Genomic DNA, 22,013 nt, shown 5'->3' with positions numbered 1-22,013 from the left:
AGCTTAGTGCAGTTACAACAGCTTAGTACAGTCCCAACAGCCTAGTGCAGTTACAACAGCTTAGTACAGTCCCAACAGCCTTGTGCAGTTACAACTCTTCTAAACCCTACGATCAACCAGCTGTGATTAGGAAGCTGGGTCTTTTAGAACTGCCAGATAGAACTTTTTGATAAGACTGATTTCTTATCCAAAGGGTAGCGAACACAATCGATACTGTATGTTGAGCATTACAGGAATCGGGTATTGATGCTGGATATCAAATTGTCGCTTCTATCACTCTTTTCAATGAATAAAAGAAAGTAATTGAATAACTCAATAATGACAACGTATTAGAATTATGGATGTACTTGAGAGCGGAGGAGTCTAGATTAGTCAAGCATTAATTAGTGCATTTGGCTCAAAAGGAGGGGAAGGAGGGGGGGGGGGGGGGGGGGGATGAAAGGAGATCTTTGAGACAAATCTGTCCAACCAGATAGAGTGATTTAGCAGCAAGGTTTGCAAGATCTGGTTGAATGTACTGTATCATAATCTAGCATTCTATGTTAACTCTCTCCTTACCACCCATTTTCAGAGTTCCCCCATAATGTCACCCCCGCCCAGCACAAAAATAGAATTTTCTTACTCAAACAGAAAACCAACAAGTACATTATATACACAATATTGTTCAGCAAAACGAGCTCTATAATACAGTGACACGTTTTTATAGCTGTATCAAAAAAATTTCCTGAAATTTTGTGATATTCAAAGGAAATCAGAATGATAAATTGTTGGTTGTATCGTACCGAATGTGACTATATTCCTATGGTTGGTAAGGAGAGGGTTAAGGAAAGCAAACAGTTCAGTTGTTATTGCGTTTGTTAGCGTTTAAAAAGTTGTGATAAGCTCTGTATGCAATAGCTATGGAGTGCTACATTTTGTTTGTTTTGATTTTGTTTATTTTATTTAACAAATAACAATAACAAGGAAGATCTTGTATTTTTTTATTTTTTATTTGTGAGAAATTTCAGTTTGTGATAAGAAATATGGTATGGGGTATAATATTGTATGATTATGTAATGTTGCAAAACAGAGACAATGTCCAAATTGGATGTAAATCTTTGACCTCTAATATAATCTGAAATATTCCATGACAAGATCAGCTCTCACTACTTACAGAAAATTTTTTTTTTTAATCCTAGAACTTACTAAAATGTTGGCTCCAGCCACAGAGCTATATCAGCATCTTTAGTTCCTTAAAAATTGTAGAAAAGTAATGTTTGATATGGGACGTATCTATAGCATTGAATAATTATTGACTTCTGCTGTGGGCAAATTATTAAATCTTTCAGCACCATTGGCTGCACTGTGTGGCCTGATCATAGTCTGTCCTACTGGCCAATGGCCGCACAGTGTAGCCAGTCCTTAAAGGCAAAAATAATAATGTAATCCAATCCAACTTTCTACAAAAGTATTATCAATTGAACCAATGGTATAATTTTTTTCATCAGAAAGTTCAATTGGCCCTAGGGGGTGTCTTATAATTGAGATTTTGCGACAAATTCAAATGTCGCTTTGTCTTAGTCTGTCATTCTCATGCTGCCTCAATCAGGTGTCAGCCATTTTGTGATGGAAATGCAAATATAACCTCAGCGCTCAAAGAGTTAATTTAAACAATAGTTAAAATGTCTCTTCTATTATTTCTTACTGAAAACTACCATTTTCTAAAAGTTTAAGTATGCAGGTCAGCAAGACTAAGTTTTGGTTGCGTAATTACTCACAACCAGTAACGCATTAAAATGATATCATTATCAACTTTGCCTCTATTTCTATCCTTTCATTTATCTCATCAATGAAATAAAATACTTTCTCTTTATTTATCTTTTCTCAACTTGACCTCATCAACATATGTGGCTATGTGGTCTTGTGGTATGACACTCGCTTTCGGATTGGAAGGTCTTGGGTTCGAGCCTCGCTCGGCGCATAGTAGAGACCTTGGAGAAGGCTCTTTACTCACATTCTCTCACTGTACTCAGATGTAAAATGAGTAACTGGCCATTAACAGCGTTGTGTCTCTCCAAAAATAAATGTAATATCGCCTAACCGGCGTCATGTCCCGTCCTAAAGGTTAAATGTTGCTGTTGGTCAGGGACCCCTTGTAAAGTGCTTTGAGTATGTTTAGTGGATATTGCGCGGTATAAAAGCTCAATTTTAAAAAAATAAATTTTTGCAATGTAAGTTTGTGATAGGATTGATATAGATTTCGATTTGAATTTCCAAACTAGACCAACAAGTGACTGGTCAGCCGTCCAGCTTGTATGCCCCAAGACCCTGGGCCAAGCACGCAGCTGAGTGGGAAGCCAGGAAGACATCAAGGGGACGTTACTCCACCATTTCAAGTAGCCAACCCTTGAAGCTTGAGAGTGCTTCACTCCTAAATCCAACGCTGCACTCTTCTGCTGGGGATTTGATCCTCAACAGATCTGTAAGTATTTTGAGTGTTTGAGTCAAGAAATTAGATAATGTCACTCCTACTAATTACAAACGTTATTTTTGTGTGTGTTAGAATCCCTGACATCTTTTGCTGTTGTGCATTCTGAGTTAGTTTTAGACAATCACTTGATATAATGCTTAAAGCAGAAAATCGTGTAATCTCACCACAATACTAATGCTTCACTTAAAATATGGGAAAACCACACAACTAGAATTATTTTGAATATTACCTCTTTTTGTTTTTTTTAAATGGCAAAAACCAAACAACTGAAAATATATTGTTTTAGATTTAAACTCTTTTAAATCATAATTTTCTCTTTAATGAAATTAACGGTTTAGATAACAATTAGGTTGTATTACTTTATAAACAGAAGATAATTTTTTAAATATCATTGAGATAGAATTTTCAAACAAAGAAATATGTAAATAACATTATATTTAGATTTACAGAGAGATTCTTTAAGTCTACTATGTTATGAAATAATTATTCGTTTGATGTTTGTTTCATGTTCTTATCAAGGTATTGTTATTCTACCTTTTTCGGGTAAGGCCGATGCATGAGAAAGTTTAGCGAAATTACATGACTATTTAAAAATCTAAAAAAATGATGCTGATGTAATAATATTATAATAATATCATACAAGAGAAATAAGCATCTAAATTTATCCATACGAATGGTCCAATACTATAATCAAAGTACCTTTACGCATGAACAATTTTGAAGATTATCATCATCCCATTCTAGTGAGTTATGTCTTTTTTTTTTTTTTAAATAACAATCTTTGAGCAGATGATTGAGATGGCAATGCTAGTTGATTCATCGGAGGTGTTGAGTGTAAGAATCGTATAATGTCCTATAATATATTATGTGCTTTGAGCAAGCAAAGAGCTAAAACCAAACTGTGACTTGAGGACAATCTTCCTTACTTTGGCCTTTTGCCCCGTCATCAACGAAGGTCCTCCACTTTTTTTGGTCCTGTGCCATCACTTCCAATCCTCTCCATGTCTGTCCCAAATGCTTGGTGTCCACTTCTACATCTCTCCTCCAAGTGTTCTTAGGTCAGCCATTCTAAAGATATAGTGGTTTCCCTTTAAATTTTTTTTTTCTATGGAAAGCTTTAGTGATTTCCCTTTAAAAAAAAAAAAGCAGAAAGAAATAGGGAACTAACTTTCTCAGCTGAGGTCTGTGTCAGTTTTTTTTCACCACATTATTTAACTGAGGAGATATTTTTTTTCCCCCATAAACAGTCCCATCTGGAATTTAAGAAAAGTTTGGTGATTTTTCTATAATTGAACTTTCATGTGAACTGACTCTGGAGACAAGTAGACCTCGTGGAGAAAAAAACCTGTCTAGATCATTGCTATTTGCATGCCATGATATTGATTATTAAATTTAACATTTAATGAATGTTATTCATTATTGTTGAGAGCATGTTAATACTTTATTTTAGCATTGTTGAATAAAACAATAACTAATTGTATAGCAAAGTTTGATTAGCTAATATCGCTGTTACTTGGGCTGTGGTTGTTGCAATGTTGATGTCGAGAGTGATGAAGGTGATAAGAATTATGTTTGTAACAGTCGTATCATCATCATCCTCATTATTATTATTGCTACTATGATTATCATTATCAACATTACCATTGTTGTTGTTGTTGTCAACATCACTGGTGATGCATGCATAGAATTACAATGCAAGCTTTGTTAACATTAACCCATGTTATAATGTATATACGTCATATGGTGTAGTCATTGTATAAATAACCTGAGAAATATTTACATTGTATGCGCTAACATTTGAAATCATTCTGTAATCAAATTTTTCTGAATTGTCAGCAACCGATTCCCATAAGTCAGTATAATATAACAAATTTACATTCAGTATCAACACACTTGCAGCACAGTCAATAGTTGACCGTACAAGATTGCCATTGTTAAAATTGTAACCAATGAGCATCATATCTAATGCCAGTCTTGATTGTAAGCTGAAAAACAAAAGAGAATTTTAATTTGTCAATGCCCCTAGCAAGGCTATGGCAGACTTTGATGAAATATTAATGTGCTTTGAGTCAGGTGTCTCAAAGTTATAGCGCTATATAAGTTTTCAGCATTTATATTATTATTATTATTATTACTATTATTGTTATTATTATTATTATTATTATATTATTATTATTATTATTATTATTATTATTATTATTATTATTATTATTATTATTATTATTATTATTATTATTATTATTATAAATAACCTTTTGGACATTTTCAAATATACCAATGAGTGATTCATCTAAGCTGATTTTTTTTTTTGTCGTCAGTCTGTTCTCGAAAAGAATACCATGATAAACTCCGTGATTACATGGGCCTAATGGCTCGGAAGGTCTACGACTAAATGGTTCATGATTTCATTGGCTTTTTTGGTCGCAAACCGTTCAACTCATTGTAAACCACACTTTGCAGGAGATTTTAAAACTACCAATGATTTAAAGGCCCAATGGACACGAACAGTTTTGTCGCCTGTCAAAAAAAGCATTTAATGGACATGATTGGTTAGGGGGATCTTGGCATAAAATTAAAAAAAATTTTTTTTTAAAAACACATCTGGGGTTAATGGGATTAATGCTATTAATATGTTGTTCACATAACAATTGAAACACTGATGAATTGTTAAAATTAGGGGGGAAACACAAAGCCCAATATTTGTTTTTCTTTTTAAAAAAACAAACAAAAAAAACAAACAACTAATTTGAAAATGGTAACAAATGAAATGAAACATCAAAATTTTCAATAAAAGACGCTCCTTGATGTTGAATAACTATGAGTTTAGACTTGAAATACTCTTTATTTTATCATTTTTAGGTTAGCTGTCATGGTCATGCTTATCTTATCTGAGCCCGGACATGTATGAATTTCATTTGCGACTTAGGGTATTTTGTACATGTTATATTTGGTATGATAAAAAGACCAAATATGTGAATTTTAGTTGCAGAAGTAGCCACTATCTTTTTTAAAGACTCGTCCTCTTGCAATTTCACCTAATTTTTTGACATATTATTAAAAATGTGTAAAAAAAAAAAAAAAAATCAAGAAGAAAAAAAAAGTAAATTTAGTTTTAAGACAGTAATCCCCCGGATTCCTTGACCAATTTGTTTGAATCTCATTTTTAACAAATCAAGTACATTTGGATATTTGTATGTTTGTAGAATTAATTATGTATTATTACATCACGCCTTTTGTCCCTGTACGCCTCAGGCCAATCACTAAAACTGAAGGTAAAAAAAATGTTTTTGTACTTAAAAGGAATTATTCACAGCAGTGTGTTTTATTTTTATAATCTTTATTTTTATTTTTTTTTTAATTGTTATTATTTCTTAAAATTTTCATAAAAGTATTTGTATGAAAAAAGCATGATAAATTGGTTATCGTGAATTTTCATTATTGTTATTTTTGTATTTGACAAGAATTTCCAATTTGCCACTAGTTGAGCTGTTTTTGTTTTTTTTTATCTAGAAATTTTAAAGTCGTTTTCTTATCTTTTTTTTCTCCTACTTTTCCTTTTCTCAGTTCTGGGTGGGGTCTTTGACCTCCCACGGTGGGCAGGAGGTCACTTTCTGTATCTTCTTTCCTTTTATATCTGTTTTCTAAGTTGCTTTCTGTGTTTCTCTTGGTTTACTTGGTTTTGTCCCAACCCTTGCTGAAGTACTTGGCTGAGAGGGTCAAATGTATAATGTTAGTCTTGGGAGATGGATTGATAGTGATAGTAATATTTTTTGTTTTGAACATGTCATGTAAACATTTGAGTGTAATCCTCTTTGTGGGATCCTGTGCTGGTGTCTAGATGAGACTTTTAAATGATCTCAAGCTAAGTACAACATTGATGATGTATTCTTGGAATCTACATCTGTTCCCTATTTGAACCAATTTCCCTTTGTTTTACATTTTCTAGGGTGTTTTAATTGTAATTCTAGAATTTTTTGACTATCCCATTTTCCCTCATTTTTACTGGCCTTGATATGCCCTAAATGTGTTTGCAAGCGCCGTAAAACTCTTAAAAATATGTCTATGCTGTAACCAAATGAAATATTGCCTTCATGAACAATAAAGATATTATTATTATTTTATTATGTAATTATTATTATTATTATTATTAGTAGTAGTAGTAGTAGTAGTAGTAGTAGTAGTAGTAGTAGTAGTAGTAGTAGTAGTAGTCGTCGTCGTCGTCGTCGTCGTCGTCGTCGTCGTCGTCGTCGTCGTCGTCTCGTCGTCGTCGTCGCGTCGTCGTCGTCGTCGTCGCGTCTCGTCGTCGTCGTCGTCGTCGTCGTCGTCTCGTCGTCGTCGTCGTCGTCGTCGTCGTCTTTCCGTCGTCGTCGTCGCTCGTCGTCGTCGTCGCGTCGTCCGTCGTCGTCGTCGTCGTCGTCGTCGTCGTCGTCTCTCGTCGTCGTCTCGTCGTCGCGTCGTCGTCGTCGTCGTCGTCGTGTCGTCGTCGTCGTCGCGTCGTCCGCCGCCGCCGCCGCCGCCGCCGCCGCCGCCGCCGCCGCCGCCGCCGTCGTCGTCGTCGTCGTCGTCGTCGTCGTCGTCGTCGTCGTCGTCGTCGTCGTCGAAAACAAACAAATAACTTATCGGAGTTCTCATCCTCCAACATACTCTCCTTCTGATTCCCCTCCTCTTCTTCCCCTCTCCTCCTCTTACATCCTCTTCATTTCCTCCCTCAACTTCTCCCCTCCCCCTCCCCCTTCTTCTCCTCTTCCCTTTCTTCTTCCTCCTCTATTCCTTTTTCCTACTCCCCTCCTTCTTGTATTTGTTGTTGTTGTTGTTGTTGTTGTTGTTGTGTGTCTGTCTGACTTCTTCTTCTTTCGTCTTCTTCTTCTCTTCTTCATCTCTCTTTCTTCTCTTCTTCTTCTTCTTCTTCCTTCTTCTTCTCCTCTTCTCTTCTTCATCTTCTCTCTTCTCCTTCTTCTTCTTCTTTCTTCTTCTTCTTCTTCTTCTTCTTCTTCTTCTTCTTCTTCTTCTCTTCTTCTTCTTCTCTTCTTCTTCTTCTTCTTCTTTCTGTCTTCTTCGTTCTTCTTTTCTTCTTCTTCTTCTTTCTTCTTCTTCTTCTTCTTCTTCTTCTTCTTCTTCTTCTTCTCTTCTTCTTCTTCTTCTTCTTCTTCTTCTTCTTCTTCTTCTTCTTCTTCTTCTTCTTCTTCTTCTTCTTCTTCTTCTTCTTTCTTCTTCTTCTTCTTCTTCTTCTTCTTCTTCTTCTTCTTCTTCTTTCTTCTTCTTCTTCTTCTTCTTTCTTCTTCTTCTTCTTCTTCTTCTTCTTCTTCTTCTTCTTCTTCTTCTCTTCTCTTCTTCTTTCTCTTCTCTTCTTCTTCTTCTTCTTCTTTCTTCTTCTTCTTCTTCTTCTTCTTCTTCTTCTTCTTCTTCTCTTCTTCTTCTTCTTCTTCTCTTCTTCTTCTTCTTCTTCTTCTTCTTCTTCTTCTTCTCTTCTTCTTCTTCTTCTTCTTCTTCTTTTCTTCTTCTTCTTACTTCTTCTTCTTCTTCTTCTTCTTCTTCATCTTCTTCTTCTTCTTCTTCTTCTTCTTCTCTTCTTCTTCTTCTCTTCTTCTTCTTATCTTCTTCTCTTCTTCTTCTTCTTCTTCTTCTCTTCTTCTTCATTCTCTTCTACTTATTCTTCTTTCTTTCATCTTTCATTCTTTTCTTCTCTTTTCTTCTTTTCTTTTTCTTATTCTTCTTTTTTTTCTTCTTCTACTTTCTTCTTTTTCTTTTCTTCTTCTTTTTTCTTCTTCTTCTTTTCTTCTTCTCTTCTTCTTCTTTTCGTTCTTCTTATTCTTCATCTCTTCGTGTTCTTCATTCTTCTTCTTTCTTCTCTTCTTCTCTTCTTCTTCTTCTCTTCTCTTCTTCTTCTTCTCTTCTTCTTCTTCTTCTTCTACTTCTTCCTCTTCTTCTACTTCTTCCTCTCTTCTCTTCTTCTTCTCTTCTTCTTCTTCTTCTTCTTCTTCTCTTCTCTTCTTCTTCTTCTTCCTTCTCTTCTTCTCTTCTTCTTCTTCTCTCTTCTCTTCTTCTCTTCTCTTCTTTCTTCTTCTTCTTCTTCTTCTTCTTCTTCTTCTTCTTCTCTTGCTTGCTTCTTCTTCTTTCTTCTTCTTCTTCTTCTTCTTCTTCTTCTTCTTCTTCTTCTTCTTCTTCTTCTTCTTCTTCTTCTTCTTCTCTTCTCTTCTTCTTCTTCTTCTTTCTTCTTCTTCTTCTTCTTCTTCTTCTTCTTCTTCTTCTTCTTCTTCTTCTCTTCTTCTTCTTCTTCTTCCTTCTTCTTCTTCTTCTTCTTCTTCTTCTTCTTCTTCTTCTTCTTCTTCTTCTTCTTCTTCTTCATCATCATAATCATACTAAAATACATGGTGAGACTCACGTCAAAATGATACCTGGTACAAATCTGACACATTCAAACAATTTAATTTGTTGATATTGCTGTTTGGAAACATAATACAGTCACGTCTCTCTGATCTAAACATCTTCTTTCCCGGTATTTTGTCTGGATTACAGAGACATTTGGATACTGGAATCAGTCCCTACGGTCTATAGATAGTATGGGCTTGGCTAAGAAGCCCACAACATTGCCATCCGGAAATATAATGGACCAATACACAATACTATGTGTAACCATGAACGTTTATGGTCTGGTTAATACAGTTTAGTGAATATTACTCATAAATGCAGATTGCAAAAAACAATAACAAAGACCTGAGTGATGTCAACTTCGAACTATCTATATATATATATAAAATTTTAAAAAAGTAGTCCTTCAGAGCCATTCGGCCCATGGAGCTGGAGTTTATCCCGATTTCTATAGCGTGAAACAGACAATAGCAATTGCTTGCTATCCTTTGGATAGGATGCTAGTCTATGACAAAGTACTTTTCACCAAATCTAACAGACTCAGCTACCCATTCACTGCTGGATGGACGGGGGGAGGGGGGTCAGAAATTTTTTTGACTGCACCCGGGATCGATCTCGGTTCCTTTGCATGTGAAGCGAGTGCTCTATCAACTGAGCTATTGGGACCCCCCCCCCCCCCCCCCCCCCTTACAGTGTATAAATAAATAAAGAAGAAAAAAATCTGTCCCCTGGCAACCTGTCTGGGTGATATGGAGACATTCAGATTGTGGAGTTTGGATGAGAGAGATGGAACTGTACCAATGCTTCTGTAAATGTCTTTAGTGTGGTTTTTATTGCACTTCACGTCTATTGTAATACCGGTGCTACACTCAATCAATGCACTCTTTATAAAATTAACTCCATGCATATTCACATTTCTAAGTAGAAGAACTTGAAAAAATGTATCCTCCGTCATAGCAATTCAGTTCTCAATGGGTATCACATATTTTAAAGTGAATCATATAATCAGTCGGATAGTGAAAAGGTTTGCCAAGATTAGTCAGAAACTCAATTTTTATCCAAAATGAGTTCCTGTCATAAATGATTAAATCAACCCTTTTTGAACACCTTAGGGAAATATCAAAGCGAGAGAGAGAGAGAGAGAGAGAGAGGGAGAGAGAGAGAGAGAGAGAGAGAGAGAGAGAGAGAGAGGGGGGGAGAGGAGAGAGAGAGAGAGAGAGAGAGAGAGAGAGAGAGAGAGAGAGAGAGAGAGAGAGAGAGAGAGAGAGAGAGAGAGAGGGAGGGAGAGAGAGAGAGTTGAAAAAGTATGAAATTTGAGAAAAGTTGCTGGATACTTTTCCCATACATCTGACCATAACTTCATGAAAAATCAACCGATTTACTTCAAATAAAGATTAATATGCTATGGAGAGCATATTCTTTCAGAAAATGCAAAAAAAAAACAAAACAAAAAAATTTCAAATCCAAAATTGTCACCTTCCGACTGATTATGTCATGCACTGACACATATTTAAACCATACACTCTGATTTTTTTTTCCCCCACAGAATTTGTTAATACACCATTTTGAGATGGGTTTTAGTTCAATTTAAGTTTCTTTATTTAGTTTGTTATTTATAGTTTTTGTTTTGTTTTTCGACCGGGCGTGGAATTAGGCATAAGTTATGTGTTCAATTGTGTAGATTTTTGTTTGCTGTGTTTTGTTTTTTGTTTTTTTTTGTAGGTGCACAAAAACCATTTATATTCTTCCCATTGTTACATTTTAAAGTGTTCCACATTTTTGATTTTTTGAAAAATCTAGTCTGTTTTCTTAAAGTAGATGTTTATTAATTTTTTATTTTTGTTCTTGCTGTTTGATTACTAAACAACTATTGTCCATCTGTCATGAAATGAATAATTCTATTGATAAATTTCTAACCATAATTTGATGTTGAAATCTAGAGAGCAGTGGGGGCTGCCTGAAGCCTGGGATCGTGAAAATACAAACGAAAGAGTGATAATGGAGAGGCTTTGGATGGGAACAAGTACAGAGTCTTAACTGTTCCCATCCGAAGTCTATCTATTATCACTTTTTTGGTTGGATGCTGAAATCTGTAATCTCAATCATCATTCTCTCATAATATGACCGCTAATCACATCACCGCGATGTATATTATATATTATATTGATTGTTGTGTAAAATAATACATTTTAAATGAATTATGGATATTTATGGAGTTCATCATTCCAAGACATCACCATACACAATTGAAAAAAAAATTAGTAAAAGCGCCCAACAGGTGTCATGACACGTCCTACATGTTAAGTATTGCTGTTGGCCTGGGGCCCCTTGTAAAGTGCTTTGAGCACGTTTAGAGGATATTGCGCTATATAAAAGCTCAAGTTTTTTTTTTGTTGATTAACTTTGCTAGCACCATTTTGATATATAAGTATTTGATCTAATAGCTTTTATTTGAATACTTTAAAATCATCAATAGAATGGTGTAGTTATGATCTCTACTAAATGCACCATGTCTGGGTGGGGTTCCTTACCTCCCATAGTGGGCAGGAGTTTACGCTATGTCTTCTATCCCCTTATATCTGTTTACCCGAGTTGCTTTCTGTCTTTGTCTTGGAATGAGATTACTTAGTTTTGTCCTAGCCCTGGCCAGAGTCTTTGACTGGGAGGGAAACAGTCAAAATGTATAGTTTTTTTTTGTTTTTGGAGATGGTATTTTTCCTTTGTAAATCATCTCTCTGTTATGTACTGTTACATTAAAAAAAAAAAGTTTTAAATATTTATTGGTTTGTAAACATTTGAGTGCATTCCTCTTACTGTGGTTCTTTGTTTGTGTCTGTATGAGACTTTTGGGTAATCTCAAACTAATTAAACTGATAGTGTTTTCATGGAATCTACGTCTCTTCCCTATTCGAGCCAATTTCCCTGTGTCTTACTTCTTTTTGTGTGCTTTCAATGATAAATCTATCACTTTTTTGGTTTTCCCATTTTCTTCCTTTTTACTGGTGTTGAAATGACCTAAATGTGTTGCAAGCGCCGTAAAACCCCTAAAAACAAAACAAACGGTTAATGCACAGTGTGTTTAGTCAAGCCCCCTCAAACAAAACTCTTATATTTTCAAAGTGATGCTAAGCTGCTAGAAACTGTGGACTGTAAAAAGTCATGAAAATAATAGTAAACAAAAAGGAATATAACAAACTTCGAAAGAGAACAAAATACCAAACATGGAACGTATTGGGCTCAAAACCCCTCTTCAGCTGACAACAATTAAAAAAACAAACAGTTAAAACATAAATACATCAATTTTAAAAGATAGGAATGTCCAAGATCCTATTACTTCAGAGAGAGAGAGAGATATAGAGAGAGAGATAGAGATAGAGATAGAGAGAGAGAGAGAGAGAGAGAGAGAGGAAGAGAGAGAGAGAGAGAGAGAGAGAAAGAGAGAGAGAGAGGGGAGAGAGAGAGAGAGAGAGAGAAGAGAGGAGAGAGAGAGAGAGAGAGAGAGAGAGAGAGAGAGAGAGAGAGAGAGAGAGGAGAGAGAGAGAGAGAGAGAGAGAGAGAGAGAGAGAGAGAGAGAGAGAGAGAGAGAGAGAGAGAGAGAGAGAGAGAAAGAGAGAGAGAGAGAGAGAGAGAATTCCAAGATTTTTATACAGAAAGGACATGCCGAATATTTCTCTGCCGTTGATCTTGCTTTGTAGTATTGTATTTATGTTTTCATTGTTTTGTTTTTTTTTGGTTGTTGGCTGAAGGAGCATTATCAGTGTTAATTTGTTGTTGTCTGTAGAAGCATTTCAGTGTTTTTTGTTGTTGGCTGTAGAAGCATTTTGAGCCCGAAACATTCCGTGTTAGGTTTTTTTTTTGGTTTGTTTTTAAAAAGCTGTTTTATTCATCACTCTTTACAGTTATTATTAGAGTAATGATCTCAACCACCATGCTGATTTTTTTTTACAATGAAATGGGGTATGGTTAATTTTGTATGCTATTTTAAAATTTTTTATTTTTTTATCTCTCAGATTGATGATGTTCCCGACATAGTGAAAAGTTCTCAAGGTCGAGGGGAAGACTTGATAGACGGGGATGTCATAGATCGAGAAATTGTAAGTTTGTTTGTTTTTTCATCATGTGGTCTAGTGCAGACCTTCCTAGTTGGAACATTTCAAAATTCATAGTTTTAAGGAGACAAAAAATGGGTTTGAAACGAATATTTTTGTTTTCGTGGATAGCTCACACGGTTAGAGCACGCTTTTCACTGCCAGAGCGGAGTTGTACTGTACAACTAAGGTGCAGAGTTCAAACGGATCACGTCGGAAAAATTTTTTATTCTCTATTGTCTTCTGGCACTTTTCTACTCACTTCATATCTTGTTATAGTTAACTTTATAGATCAACAATTTACTCTCAGAAGGGTTAAAATAACAACTTCAAAATCCTTAGAATTATATATGCACTCTGGCGTCAACTTTCATTTTCAAAAAGTTTTCATGACTTAGAGATGCTCACGAACTTCTGAAATTGGAACCAAAATTTCGTATTTCTACGATTTTTTTCGTAGTAGTAGACAGGTCTGTTAGTGGTATGACACTCGCCTTTGGATTAGAAGGTCCAGGGTCCGAGTCCCGCTCTGAGCACTGCATAGTTGAGTCCTTGGAAAAGGCTCTTTACTTTACTCACATTTTCTCATCACCGTCAGGTGTAGGATGAATACCTGACCGTTGACAGCATTATCTCTGCCCCCCACCTCCCCCCCAAAAAAAAATATGTAGTATCGCCTGACATGTCTTATCCAATATGATAAGTGTTGCTGTTGGCTGGGGATCCCTTGTAAAGTGCTTTGAGCAAATTTAGTGGATATTGCGCTTTATAAAACATATTTGAGCTTTTATATAGCACTATATCCAATGAATTCACTCAAAGCGCTTTACAAAGGGTCCCTGACCAACAGACTGTAAGTTTTCTAAGGCTCTTAATGTCTTTTTATCTATCTTAGGCTCTTAATGTCTATTTATCTAGGACTCTTAATGTCTATTTATCTATCTAAGGCTATTTATCTGTCTAAGGCTCTTAATGTCTATTTATCTATCTTAGGCTCTTAATGTCTTTTTATCTATCTAAGGCTCTTAATGTCTATTTATCTATCTAAGGTCTAATCTTTTATCTATCTAAGGTTTATCTGTTAAGCTCTTATGTTATTATCTATCTTGGCTTTATGTCTTTTTCTTAAGGCTATTTATTGTCTAAGCTCTTAATCTATTATCTATTAGCTCTTAATGTCTTTATTAGATCTTATGTATATTTATCTAGTCTTAAGTTTTGTATATAAGGCTCTTAATGTCTATCTATCCATCTAAGTCTCTTAATGTCTGTTTATATATCTAAGGCTCTTAATGTCTATTGATCTATATAGGGATCTTATTGTTTATTTATCTATCTAAGGCTCTTAATTTCTTTATATCTATCTTAAACAAAGTGGCAAAATGAAATATTTTTAAAAAGATATTAAAAAAACAAACATTATTGAATTTGTGTAACCTATAACAAGAATTGCTGTATACCAATTACTGTTCTATATTAAATGGATACAAAAGTCATCACTCAGAATTAATTCTTCTCCTCTTCCATCCCCCCCCCCCCCCCCCTATCTTAATCTCCAAACTTCTTCCCATTCAGTTGTCAATGCCTGACAAAGTTTTGATCCCAGAGAGATACGATGCTGAAGCGGATGCTGAACATTTGACAGAGCATGAGAAGATGGTGAGGCAGCAACGATCAGAAAGAATCAGGAAATTGCTAACCACCCAGAGGTATGTTACAAGCTTTGTAATTATGTGTTACAAGTTTATTATTATTTTTAGATTATTTTTATAACAGGTAGTATTTTTTTATAAAAATTCATACATATCTTAACTCTTTGAGCGCTGAGGTTATATTGACATTTCCATCACAAAATGGCTGACACCTGATTGAGGCAGCATGAGAATGGCAAGCTAAGACAAAGCGACATTCGAATTTGGTGCAAAATCTCAATTAAAATACCCCCCTCCCCCCACCCCCTAGGGCCAATTGAATGTTCTGATGAAAGAAATGATACCATTGGTTCAATTTATAGAACTTTTGTAGAAAGTAGGATTGGATTACATTGGGTTTTTTTTTTGCCTTTCAAGACCGGCAGCACTGTGCGGCCATTGGCCAGTAGAACGGATTCTGCTCTGGCTGCACAATGTGACCAATGGCTCTGAAAGAGTTAAAAAATGATCGGTGATTGCTTTTTATAAAAGGTGATTAAATGTTTAGGTTTCAGTAGTCAGAGTCAGAACCATTTATTTAGGTTTGGTTTCACTGATAGAATTAGTGTGTTTGAGTAAAAGAGCGATGCCTTCATTTTTATCTCTATATAAGGAACAAAGTTGACATCACTCAGCTCTTTGTCATTATTTTTAGATAGCCTCTTAGTGATTAGTTCCCACTAAATTATATCAAGCAGACTATAAACGTTAAAGGTTACACACAGTTTTTTGTGTGTTGGTATATTCAATTTGGCTGGCGGACATGCATAGCATTAATATTTGAACAGTCAAAAATTTATCATGGTCAACCAGAATTTCAGATGATCAAATTATCAATTATTGTAAATATAAAAGATTTTTAAAAAATGATCCTTCCCTGTGCCCTATGAGTCACTCTATTGTAGAAAACGCAACAGTTGCTCCTCTCTGACTCTCTCAGAAAGTGATTGATAAAACTTCCAATTGATGATACTCACCAGTTCTGCCTGCCAGATCAATCTTACCTTTATCGTTTGATTGAGGGAATTAGTAAAGTGTACCTTCAGAGACATTAGGCCCATGGAGCCTCAGTTTATCCCAGTTTCTGTAGCGTGAAACGGACAATAGTAATTGCTTGCTATCCTTTGGATTGGACACTAGTCTATCGCAAAGTACTTTCTGCAAGATCTAACAGACCCAGCTTCCCAATCACTGCTGGGTGGACTGGGGGGTCCGAAAAAAAAATCTTGACTTTACCCAGTGGTGGGGCGGGGGGGGGGGAGGTGTCGATCTCGGTCATGCTGTCAGGACCCTCCATTGAGAGAATTAATGGAGAACGAATCACCCAACTGGCAGTCTGAACCGAGTCACAAAGGATTTTAGTGATTTCATCTTCATTCATTCTGAGTGGGGTTCCTGACCTCCCACAGTGGGCTGGGAGGTACTTACTATGTCTTCTATACCCCTGTATCTGTTTTTCAACATGCTTTCTGTCTTTGTCTTGGGATGAGATTACTTAGTTTTGTCCTGGCCCTGGCCAGATACCCTAGCTGGGAGGGAAGCAGTCAAATGTATAGTTAGAGTTTTGGGAGATGGTATTTTTTACTTGTAAATCATCTCTCTGTTTTGCAATGTATTGTGTTTTGTTTACATATTATATATGATTTATAAACATTTGAGTGTATTCCTCTTAGCGGGGACCTGTGCTTGTGTCTGGATGAGACTTTTAGGTGGTCTCGAACTCAGTAATTTGATAGTGTGTTCTTGGAATCTACATCTGTTTCCTATTTGAACAATTCCTCTATGTCTTACCTTTTCTTGGGTAGTTTAATTGTCATTCTAGAAGTTTTTACTATCCCATTTTCTTTCTTTTTACTAGCACTGATATGACCTTACTTAATGTGTTGCAGGCGCCGTAAAACCCTTAAGAACAAAAACAAACTTCATTCATTCATTCTATAATTCCATCTATCATTCTTTGCAGCGTGATGTCCATGTCCCAGCCAGATATTAGCCAACTTCCCAGTACCGACATTCACTCGCGCGTCCAGCAGGAGAAGAAGGAGAGAGCCCACTATTTGGCCCTCAACCAAGAACTGGCCCGACAAGTCACGCAGCAAAGCAAGAAACAGGCTGGTGAGTCTTGAACCGTAGGCAAGCCTGCTGTGTGTTGATTCTAGTGTGTAGTCATACAGTCGAACACGAATTACAAAGATTTGGTTACTTATCCTCTCACACACCAGCCTTATCTGAAAGTTTAAAAAATGCATAGTTCTTTAATTAAAAGTGCCATTGAATACATTTGGTGGAGATCGGCGTCCTATGAATTTATTATTTATTTATTTATTTATTATTTATTTATTATTTATTTATTTATTTTGTATTATTATTATTATTTTTTTATTTATTGTTATTATTATTATATTATTATTATTATTATATTATTATTATTATTATTATTATTATTATTATTATTAATTTATTATTATTATTATTATTATTATTATTATTTATTATTATTATTATTATTATTATTATTATTATTTTATTATTTATTAGAATATATTATTTTTTTTCAATTGACTTTTATTGCAATTCGACTAAACGTGCCAATACACTAACGTTTTGCAAGGGGTCCCTGACCAACAGCAACACATAACATGTAGGACGGACATGACGCCTGTTGGACGATATTACATATTTTTTGGACAGCGACAACGCTATTAATGGTCAGGTACTCACTTTACACCTGTGTACAGTGAGAGAATGTGAGTAAAAAGCCTTTTCCAAGGACTCAACCATGCGTCGAGCGAGGCTGGACCCAGGACCTTCAGGTCCGAAAGCGAGTGTCATACCATTAGACCACATAGTCGCAAAAAACACCTAAACGTTACAACATGGCATTGGATTGAAGAGCGAATGCTCAAAAAGTCCAAAAAGGCTTCTGGATTAGAATCAACAGTTAAATTACAACAACCGCAATGTTTTGATGTATGAAGTCTAATTTTGTTTGCTGTTATTTGTGTTCATTTAAAAATGAAATAAAAATATATATGTATATGCTAAAAACTATCTATTCTTGTTCCCAGCTGCGAGAAGAAAGACTTGGTCCGGGGCCCAATTTGCAGACGCTAAGAAGCAGTATGAGCATGAACAGGAAATGTTGAATGCATCCACATCTGGTGTCCCCCTGAGGAGTCCTGATCCTGTCCGAAAACGATCTGAGCTCACCCTTCGCAATTTATGATGAGAGAGAATGTGGATATTTAATTAGGTTTGGGGTCAGTGACGGAATTAATGTTTGAGTAAAAGAGCGATGCCTTCATTTTTTTCATCTTTAAGGAACGAAGTTGACAGCATGTTAGTGATCAGTTCTCACCAAATTATATCAAGCAGACTATACATGTTACAGATTACACACAGTTTTGTGTGTTGGTATGTTATATTTGGCTGGCTATATATAGAGAATATGTAAGGGATTACAATCAATCACAAATTAAGTTTGTTTGCATCTCTCCAGAAAAGAAAAGAAAAGAAAAGAAAAATTGATTTCCTATCAAAAGTAACATTGCCTTAATTTTCGAGCAGTGGTATTAATATTAATAAACCGTTATTGAACAATGCAGAGATATGATAATTGTAATTATTTTTAAGTTGCAATTTGACGAGGATTATCATAAAGACTAGTTATAGGGATTGTAACGTTTTATGAAGCACAAGTACTTAATTTTTTTAAAACTCAGGTGTAATTGTTTTACAAAAGGCTTTTATTGTTTATATAGTTGGCATTTGTTAATCATTTCAGCTTTGTAATCATTTTTGGCAAAATAGTATAAATAATAATAAAACTCTAACGCTAGATTGTTATTATGTCAAAGATTAAAAAAACAAACAAACAAACAAAAAAAACAACTTTTGAAGTTAAATTTTATCTCCCAGTTTTATCAGCAAAGATGAAACATGTGAACAGTGAGTTTTTCCCCTTTATCAACAGTTGTGGATGTGGCAAAACAACGAATCAATTGATGAGTAGGATTGATAAGCATTTTTCTATCATTTTAAGTCTTATTATCATTCATCTTAACAACGCCACTACCCCATTATCTCATTAGTCTGTAGTGTTTTATTCATCCGGTTTTGTTGATAAAGGGGAAACCTGAAACATCAATTTTATCTGTTTTCGTACATTAAATTGAAGCTTACATTCAATTTCACATTGTGATTTAAGTCTGATTATCAGGGCAGTAAAGCCAGGGGCATTACAGGATCAGGATTTTTTATAAAAATTGCCTCGTCTGATCTTGATCTGACAGATGCTTGGAAATTTCTCTCTCTTTTTTTTTTCTCTTTCTGGGTTTATTTAGAGAAAGCATTGAAATAATCCAAACATCAGTCGAAGTACATGGTCATTCACAAAGCATGGATAAACAGAGGATAAACATTTTTCCCTCCCTCTTGTAGAGCTCAAACTCGAATATAACAGCTTTATTTTTTTTTTTAAAAGAACAAATAAGAACAAAATACCAAATACAGAATGTTTCAGGCTCAAACCCCTTGTTGCAGCCAACAACAAAACCAATAAAAACATGAATACATTACTTAACAAAAACCCAGACGGCAGAACGTCCTTTCTAACAGAAAATCTTCCAAGATCATATTACAGAAAGGACGAGCTTATTTTTTTGTTGTTTTTCTGCCGTCTGTCTTGAGTTTTGAAGTAATGTATTCATGTTTTTATTGGGTTTTTTTGTTTTTGTTTTGTTTTTTGTTTTTTTGTTTATTTTTTTTTTTGTTGATTGAAGAAGGGTTTTGTCATATGTCTGAGTTTTTAAGTAATGTCTTCATGTTTTTATTGTTTTGTTTTTTTTAATTTTTTTTTTTTTGTGTTGGTTGAAGAAGGGTTTTGAGCCCGAAATGTTCCATGTTTGGTATTTTGTTCTTTTTTTTTTTTGTTTTAAAGCTGTTATATTAATTTTTTTAAAATTTACTTTTTAAATGATTGTTATGATCAGTATTAGAAACAAGGAACGTCATGGTCGTGATTATCTTTATGTATTATACTTTGTCCGAATTGTATTCAGACTGTTGATAGGTTGCTGATAACAACGAACTATATATTTTTCTGAAAAGAATTTTAAGAAGCATTCCATTCAAATTGATATTAATAACAGTTTACAGAGTTACCAATATATATATATATATATATATATATATATATATATATATATATATTATATATATATATATATATATATATATATACTTATATATTATTTTTTTAATCCATAAATTTTATGATACATAAAACTTATAATATTAGACTACATATTTAAAATGTTTGGTAGTTTTTGTTTGTTTTTGTTTTTGTTTTTTTTTTAAACCATAAAATTCATATTGTAAATAATACTTTTATAATATTAAAGCCTTCGTATTTTAAACATAAATAAATACTCTATTTAATAACTTATATAAACCGTAGATACAATATTTATACATAAAATAGCAGATAATTTTCCATATCATATTTAATATTTAGTTGTAATATGTATACATCTTTTTAAAAATGTGATTGTATGCATGTATTCATGTTGATAAACTTACTTTACCATACTGATTTAAATGTTTGTGTAATATCAAAATATCTTATAGATTCATTTTTTTTATTGATTTATGTACGTAGATGCTAGCTGGTTTTTTTTTCAGTCATGTTAACCCTTCCACATCAAGTATTAATTACTTTCATTGATGAAATGAATTATGGTCTATATCGTCACTCACCGAAATGCATGTGAATATTATTATTATTATTATTATTATTATTATTATTATTATTATTATTATTATTATTTTTATTATTATCAATAGCTTTTTTTATTGATTCTCTCTAATCCAGAGCTCCATAATCCGGATGTCTCCAATATCCGGATAGGATGGATTTCCTCCCCCCCCCCCCCCCCCTTTATTTGTGCACTCTGTAATCTGGACAAAATGCTGGGAATGGAGATGTTCGGATTGAAGAGGTGTCATTGTATTTTTTTTTTTTTTTTTGGGGGGGGGGGGGGGGGGGGGGGGGGAGAGAAGTTGTTAATAGTTAAATTGATTTAATATGTTCAGTGTAGTTGTGTCCAGTTTTGCTAAGTAATAATACAGTTGAAATGTTACAGAAGATCACCAGTTGCAGGATTTTAAAGATTATGTAATTTTATGAGACCTTCTGTGGAAGTGGACTCCTTCTTCTTCTTCTTCGTTCCTCATTGTGAGGAGGATGCGTGTCACATTAATTTTTGGGTTGGTTTCCCTCTCCAGACTATTTGCGCCTTTCGGCTCTGCGACTCCGACTTCAGCGGTTCTTTATTCTCTGGATGTGATTCCATAGCCTTTCATCTTCCCAGATCCACAAGGCAGTGGTGGTTTGAAGTTGGAGTTTTCCTTCTCCTAGACAGACTGCTTTCCAAGGCTATGAGCTCTGTCCACCCATTAATGGTGTCTAGGCTGGGAGTCCAGGAGGGTATCTTTGTAGAGTGACAGTTTCCCTTCACCCCACCAGCGTCATGGGGCTAGCACAGCTTATTGCGTGAACTAGGGCAATCTGGCCACGGCGGTTGATTCCTCCCTTCATCCGTCACCTCAGACACATAGAAACTCGTGTCATCAGCCGGTTAGAAAGTTCCTTTCGGAATACTCCAACCGTTGCCCAGGAGGCGGGCGGGGAAGAATGCCCCTACGTGGACCCTGACACGAGCTGGAATGGGTTGCGGATCAGTACTGATCAAAATAATCCAATCCTGCCTCCCGAAGCAGACTCCGAATGAGTCTGGTTTTCAGGAGGATTACATTATTTACAATAATATTTGGACTACGCAGGTGATCAGTGATGCAGCACAGTGAAGCTGTATTAGATAAGAATTGGCCATTTTTGTTTGCCAGGCTTATATATTGTAATGTAATGATATATTAATCATGATATAGATATGATATTAATATTCAAATACTGACATGTAGTTGTGGTTTAACATAACCTGTATTATCTTTGGTAGAAAAGAAAAATGACTTCCATTTCTATGTTTTTAAATTTAAAATTATTTTTTTTTAAAAAGAGTAAATTGTCATTTGATAAACGTTGCCTTTTTCTTACTGTATCTAATTTGCATGTTAAATGCAACCCAGAATTCATTGTGAAACTCATTGTTTTAATGAAAGATTAGAAAACCAAAACCACCAAGACCAAAATGGGAGATGATGTTGGTGTAATAGTTAAGGCGAATTGTAGCCTTCACAAACTCATATCCTGACACTGACCGAAAAATTACGTCAAAAGACAAGTCTATGACTACAAAAGAAAAATAATCATGAGTTGTATTCAATAGTTCAAGCAATGGAATCATTTGTTTCCTTAGAGAATTCTCTATTGTCTTC

The 22,013-nt window shown here is 34.9% G+C and overlaps 1 protein-coding gene across 4 annotated transcripts in view; it reads left to right on the top strand.

The window, feature by feature from the left end:
- Nucleotides 1–18,506, top strand: part of LOC144978685 (uncharacterized) — an 84,071-nt gene extending 65,565 nt beyond the window's left edge. For all 4 annotated transcript variants that reach the window (XM_078925088.1, XM_078925085.1, XM_078925087.1 and 1 more), the window contains 5 exons: nucleotides 2,262–2,461; nucleotides 12,850–12,933; nucleotides 14,503–14,636; nucleotides 16,582–16,733; nucleotides 17,687–18,506. In XM_078925088.1, coding sequence (XP_078781214.1) covers nucleotides 2,262–2,461; nucleotides 12,850–12,933; nucleotides 14,503–14,636; nucleotides 16,582–16,733; nucleotides 17,687–17,844 — 728 coding nt within the window. In that variant the 3' untranslated portion in view covers nucleotides 17,845–18,506. The remainder of the gene's footprint in view (nucleotides 1–2,261; nucleotides 2,462–12,849; nucleotides 12,934–14,502; nucleotides 14,637–16,581; nucleotides 16,734–17,686) is intronic.
- The last annotated feature ends 3,507 nt before the right edge of the window (nucleotides 18,507–22,013 follow it).

This window comes from Berghia stephanieae, chromosome 8 (genome assembly GCF_034508935.2).
Source record: "Berghia stephanieae isolate SIO BIC M18660-M18661 chromosome 8, UCSD_Bste_1.3, whole genome shotgun sequence".
NCBI lineage: Eukaryota > Metazoa > Mollusca > Gastropoda > Nudibranchia > Aeolidiidae > Berghia > Berghia stephanieae.
The sequence above is the reverse complement of the archived record's forward strand: the minus strand, read 5'-3'. Positions and strand labels throughout refer to the sequence as shown.